Genomic DNA, 6,606 nt, shown 5'->3' with positions numbered 1-6,606 from the left:
AAACTTTTGGTAACACTTTTCAACAACTATATCATAATAATGCATAATATGTCTTTATATGGACAAGGACTGAATTAAGGTTTCAGGGCTAATCATTCCTCATATAACAAATGTTCATTATGAATTAAGTCAGTAATTTAAAAGTGTTACCAAATCTGCATATATGCATTGGGGTTAGTTGTGGTTAGTGTGTGGTTTCTGCTTTTAAATCAGTATTCAAGAAGATTAAATAGTTTGTGCAAACATCTGAATTATAAGATTGTCAGGTTTTTTATAATAGTAAGCATCGTTTTTGCATTAGGTTTGACATAGCTCTGATATTCTTGAGTCTCTGTGGTCCAAACTGACCCTGTGTGACTTATTAGACATGCTGCTCAGTTACGAGGGACGAGTCCTTTTGAACTGAGGAACTGTCTGTGACTCTACATGAATTTATGCGAGATACACGGAGCAGCTCTGCAGTGAGACGGGAGGAGTGATAACTTTACCGCTCTTTCCCACAGATGGACATGCATAAATTAGAATAATGTTGTAAACTCATTATATTCTGAAGTGAAATAGTAACTTAAAGGTACTGTATGCACTCTTAGTTTTAAAACAGGAACTACAATCACAGCCTGGTTTGTCAGATGCCACACACAAGTTTTTCTCATTCTCAGTAGACAGACAGGTCATGCCTCATGTGAAAGTTCAGAACCTCCAGAATTCCCTCTGTGAGCTGCAGAGGCTGCACTAGTAGTGACCATTCAAATCAGAGAGGCATTTAGGTTTAAACCAACTCGATTTCAGCATTAAAACCTAAATGATGGAGTTGTTCTTTCTGCTTTCTGACTGGATAATAATTTTAAGAATCAAAACAGCCACAATATAATATATAAACAACTTGCAATCTAAAATGTTTGTATCTAAGAGCATGTTTTAACAGTAAAGGTTATATTTGATTTAAACTCAAAATCTTACATATGGTAGTAACTTACTGTCATGACCAATCTTCTAAGTCTCATATAGTCCTGAACCATGGGCAATCACACAATCATACTTCCTCTTTCCCTCATTAACTTCAATATGCAAAAGGAATGTCACTCAAGAGTTTGAGAGGAAATGTAGAGGACTATTTTCTCAAGATCAATATGAACTTTACAGTTTAAGTTAAGTTACCATGGTGACTAATCATGACTAGTAGAATTAGCAGCTTGTTTCAGTCTGGCGTTTTAAGGGGTTGCATCAGATCTTTTGTAGAAGGAAGAAAAGCTGATGATGTCATTGGTTTTATCTCACCCTAAGTGCATGTGGCATCAGGCACAGCACACGAGTCACACTGGGAGCACCACACCTTAATGTGGGTGTTTGGGGAAGGAAATCAAATACAAATGCAACGCTTACATTGATTGCTGAGAAATTGTCAGGATGTTCCATTGTGTGTGCGTGTGTGTGTGTGTGTGTGTGTGTGTGTATTTGTGTGTGTGTGACCTTTTCAGTGGGGTACACAAATACAGCACCTGGATTGTGAGTTCTTACAATGTCACGATTGCCACCGAGGCAAGAACACCAACAGAACACATTGAGCAGCGGGCCCCTGGCTGAGACAAGAGCGTGTGTTGGGTAGAGATAAGATTTGCTCTGATGTCCTGATTTCTCCTATTCTTAAGCCAAATGGCCTCCTGCTGCATTAGATTTAAAATCACACCCTCACAGCCAACAAGGGCACACGGTGTGTATATGTTTAAATAGGGAGATAAGCTCCGTGCTACCGTGCTAGCTGTCATAAAAACTAAGAATACAGCAAGAACATGCATTTAATGAACAGCCATTTTAGCAAGATTTCTATGAATAAAAAAACATCATTATGAGTTTTGCCTACTAACCGTGCTCAATTATTCACCCAGCAATAATTAGGCAATCAGTGTGCAATGTATCCGCTCACCAAATGCCATTAAAAATGCATCAGCCCCACACATCTGTATGTTGACACGAGAACGCTCAATTTAGAATTGAGTGTGCTTAAAGTCACAAATCTCATCATTTATCTAGGTTTGGGACCACTACAATCAGAATATTGCATGTAACCCTTTAAGAGTGGATCAGGTACACACGATAACCTGTTAATGTGTGTTTATAACTTGTTCAAATAATGAAACATCCCTTTTTAATATAGCATATTAAACATTAGGCAACCAATCTCACTGCACTGTTATTAGCCTATATTAAATCTTCAAGTGTATAATAGTATTGTCTTTACACTTTTATAAAGAACACTAGTGAAATAAGCTAGTACCAACGCAACGCAAATACATCCGAATCCAAACTTGTTCAAAAGAAATCCCATATAAACTGTTATACAGTAGCCTCAATGGCGCCACTGCACCGCCATGTTGGCTCAAAGCCTGCGTGCCTCAAAGGAGAACCATGGGAAGCGGCTCTGCGCCAGAATGGAGGACAGTAGAGCAGTTTCATAACCTCCTTGTAGGAGGAGCTTGTCTTTCTGGAAGGACCGTGGAGGAGCTGCTGCTGCCTGCACGTCCGGGCATACGAGCAGTGAATCTCGGTGCCCAGGAAAAACACGAAGCGACGATTGGAAAGTGAAGACAAGGGGAAAGACGCAGGGAGTCCAGGCGCTTATTTGTGCGTAGCGGACTTGAACCTGCCATAGTTGCAATTCTGGAGGGACAGTGCGCAAATCCATGAAAACGCGGCAAAGTGGAGCCGGGTGGAATTCCGAGATGTGAAGAATACTCTAACGCACCTGGACCAGCGCTGTGAGCCCGATCTCTGATGCACTCTGTCCTCTGGCTTTCTGCGGCTTCCACGCGTGTTTCTGTGTGCTGTAGCCTAGTTGGAATGAGTGCTTCACGGGGGCAGACAGCAGCAGAGTAGTTTAGTTAATTGTTTATTTGAGCAGCTCCTCGTTGGCTCGGCTCAAACACGGAGTAAGTGTCGTTCGGTGTGGAAGAGGAAGGCGGGGCCGAACCGGTGGACTCCCAAACTGGATTATTGAGCTTTCCCTGTGCGTTTTCACCCACGGCGACGCAGCGTTTTGGGGGGCGCGGGTTGAAGCAAGCGGTAATAACTGGGATTTAGATCCGATCCTTGTGAACTCTTCACCGCCTGCCCACTCGCTGCTGAGCCCGAGCAGTCATCTGTTTGTCAAGCTGCTTGTGGCCTGCCTTGTTGCCTGCACTTACGAAGGAGCATACTCGGGTTCGGGACGCATATTTTGGGGATACATTTCCCCCCGGTCGGAGCATGACTATGGCGGACGACGACATTCTCTTTGAAGATGTGTACGAGCTGTGCGAGGTCATTGGAAAGTAAGTGTTGCAGTGCTGTTTTGCTTCATGTCTGTTTTCACAGGTAATGCTGGTCACTGGAGCTTTCCAATTAACTCTTTATAACACCTCGAAAGATATGGCACGCGCGCTATACGCGCGGGCGCACAAAAACGCTTGGCACAATTTGGATTTGAACTAATGATCTGGCAGGTCTGGGATCTCTAGGCTACTCTATACATTTCCTGACCTATTGAAATCAATAGTGCCAATTGTGACGACCAGTTTTGCAGCTTTAGCCACAGAAATAAGAACAAAATTTATTCAGTTTTACATATTCTTTTGTAGTTTATTTGTTGCCCATTTGCACTGTAGTTGCAACAATCGTGCGCTTTGACCTAGTGGCAGTTGTCAGCTTGGTGCAGAGATTAAAGGGCAGGGCACGGCACATAGCGACATGAGTCATGCTCACACAACATCTGGACACGATTAGCATCTGGAGGTCTCATCCAAGCCATTCAGAATAACATTCACTCCAAGAGAAACACCTTAGGAGTGTGTCTCCAGTTTATGTGTTGTAGGAAGCTCCAAGCTTTCCCAGATGTCCTTGGTAACAGGCTGCTTTGCTTTGGAAATTAAACTTTTCCTTAGGATTTAAGCCTACACAAACTTCAGGCTGCGATTTCTGTTTCTTACTCTTTTCCAGGTGTGTTGTTTGTTAAGTTGCTGGAAAAAGGACAGCAAGCTGAAGCAATTGTGAGAACTGGCCCAGATTTCATTATTAGCTTGTTTTATATGAGCACAATTTTAAGAATATTGTGCTCATATAAAATTATATCGTTATATATATTATATAGTCTACGTCTGAACTCTTGCTCCTCAGCGTTGAAGTTGGGGCTTCAATCTTTGAGCTGATCATCAACCAGGCTGCAAGTCTTTTTTTTTTTTTTTTCAGGATACCTCTGGCATCTTAAAGGTTTCAGAAAGTATATAATAAGACTTGTTAGAAAGATCTTGTCTGAGTTTGGTTTTCTCACACAACTATATTGTGATAATTAGATCTTCAAAGCTGATTTCATGATTCTGTCAGAAACTGATCTCATGCAGTTCTGTACACGTTTTGAGATATATATCCTATAGAGTCTGTAGTACATGATGATATAGAAATTGCATATTACCCAAATTACTGAAATGTTTTGATATTTGTAATAATTTGAATTATGATTCATCTTGCAGCCTGAAGTGAATCTATGAATGAATGGCTGTTCTTCTGCGTATGTCTCTTGTCAGCTCAGCAACTCACTGGCCATTGCTTGTGGGCCCCTCCTACTCAAGGCCCCATTATAAATAGACTTAATTGTCAGAAGATGACTAAGCGGATATTTCAAACTCATGTTACCCTTCATTTAAATCACATGTAAATACCGTTAAATCGGAGTGGTTTAGTTTGTCTTACATTTTGTGGTAATTACATGTGTGATATTTAGTGCCGCATCAGTTCAAAGGAGACGTTTTGTGCATCTTGAATGATTCACTCCATTGGGCACGCACACACAAGCACCATGTGAATGAGGAGCCTGGCCCGACAGACGCAGGCATACACTGGCACTGTCACCGAGATGTTGGCGCTTTGACAGAGTGATAAGACATGCTCTACCCTCAACATGTTTAAACAAGCCTGAAAAACGACATGTGTGCTTTATCCCACACAGTCACTGGCAATTTATAAATCACTCATTCAAACAAATACAGCTTGGAAAAGAGAGGCCACTGCAATATATCTGTTAAGTATTTAGCTTGGTGTAATAGGGTGAATTGGACATTGGATCTTGGCTGTTCAAATTTTCATATAAAACGTGTTATTTAAATTTGTGGTACTGAATCTTGTCACGTTCTAGCTCTTTGCAGTTAGTACTGGAATTTTAATCAAGATTCAGTGATTGATAGAACCAATCTGTCAGTGAAAGTGTGTGGTTTGAAGCACAGGTCAGATTGGAGTTTGGAATTTAACAGTTTATTTGTTAAATTATTCAAAATCTGTATTATTTACTTTCAGAAAATTAGGCCAATTAAGCCATCTAAAACTGATTTAAAACAATAAATGCAAATGCAATATCAGTATGTTGCAGAATCAGAACATTTTCATCAGATATTTTTGCAGCTTGGTGAAGTCTGTGAAGGTCTTGAGCACAGCCTGGCTTCAAAGATGGAGATATAAGATCATTTTGGTCTTTCAGAAGCACCAAAGCTCACAAGGCTTGTAAACTTGCCTTGGTTGAGAAGAAGTGGTGTAGGAGGAGACCTTCTAACTCCTGAATTGTGTGAATCATAGCTTACTCACTTTTCAACTGACTGCCTATAATTTGCAGTTTGCAGAAGGCGACTGCAGTCTTTTATCAGCTGACCTGCTGTTCTCTGTGCGTGGAACCTCTACTGTCACAGCCTCAATTTGAGACTGCATTGAGAGAGGGAGAAAAGGGAAAAGTGGATGATTTTGATCCAAGAGGAGAGGGGAGAAAGTGGGGAAAAGACTAACCAAATAAGAGTGGAGCAGTGAAGAGACAAACTACACTAAAAGCCTGAGGGTCTTGGGCAGCTCTCTGTGTGTTTTACTGAGGTTAAAGCTGTGTACACATAGACTATATATAGGCTGCAGTAGTGAACAGTACATGGAAGGCACTGTGTTAAATACTGCTGTGTGAGCATGCCATCGGACTGGGAGAGCTGGGACTGGAAGTTCACTGAAGGTTCAGCACGGACACTTGAACTAGAGATCGACTGTTGTGGGTTTTTTTCATGGCTGACGCTGATATGATTGTTTAGAATCCAGAGAAGCCGAAGGCTGATAAGGTCTGCCGATACTTATGGGCTGATTGTGGATGGCCAATTTTGGTCATTTTCCCCAAATGATATAGTTTGAATTTAGCACAAACTCATCAATTACCTTTTACCTCAAATTAGATCAGAGAGCAATGTAGTGACATTTCTGTGGTACCCTCTTTGGAGGAGTGTTCAGATAAAGTTTTATGCATCTTTCCTTTATATTTAAGGATTTGCTTGAGCCAAAATATCGGCCACTGCTGGATATTTAATGTCGATATGCTTAAACTGGCATATATCGGTCCATCTATCGGTCTATCTCTACCGAGTTTATTATCAAGTCTCTGATGAATTAAGTAGGTATTTAGTATTTAGTTAGAATTTCAGGTTTCATGAAAGCATCATGGAAGGAATGGTGTGATATTATTTTGTCTATTTTGTCCAATTGATTCCAGTAGAGTACATTATAATTTGTCACTTTTGATTCTATTTATTTTCACTGATTTTATCAACATAACTC

The 6,606-nt window shown here is 40.9% G+C and overlaps 1 protein-coding gene across 4 annotated transcripts in view; it reads left to right on the top strand.

The window, feature by feature from the left end:
- The first annotated feature begins 2,483 nt into the window (after positions 1-2,483).
- caska (calcium/calmodulin-dependent serine protein kinase a) overlaps positions 2,484-6,606 on the top strand; it is a 100,592-nt gene continuing 96,469 nt past the window's right edge. For 3 of the 4 annotated variants that reach the window (XM_020936335.2, XM_020936334.2, XM_020936332.2), the window contains exon 1: positions 2,484-3,308. In XM_020936335.2, the coding sequence (XP_020791994.2) occupies positions 3,244-3,308 (65 nt within the window). In that variant the 5' untranslated portion in view covers positions 2,484-3,243. The remainder of the gene's footprint in view (positions 3,309-6,606) is intronic. The other variant, XM_020936336.2, reaches the window with a different exon arrangement.

The sequence above is a fragment of the Boleophthalmus pectinirostris genome, unplaced genomic scaffold (genome assembly GCF_026225935.1).
Source record: "Boleophthalmus pectinirostris isolate CB_2022bp ecotype Guang Dong unplaced genomic scaffold, ASM2622593v1 HiC_scaffold_1, whole genome shotgun sequence".
NCBI lineage: Eukaryota > Metazoa > Chordata > Actinopteri > Gobiiformes > Gobiidae > Boleophthalmus > Boleophthalmus pectinirostris.
This window is presented reverse-complemented; position numbering and strand designations above follow the sequence as displayed.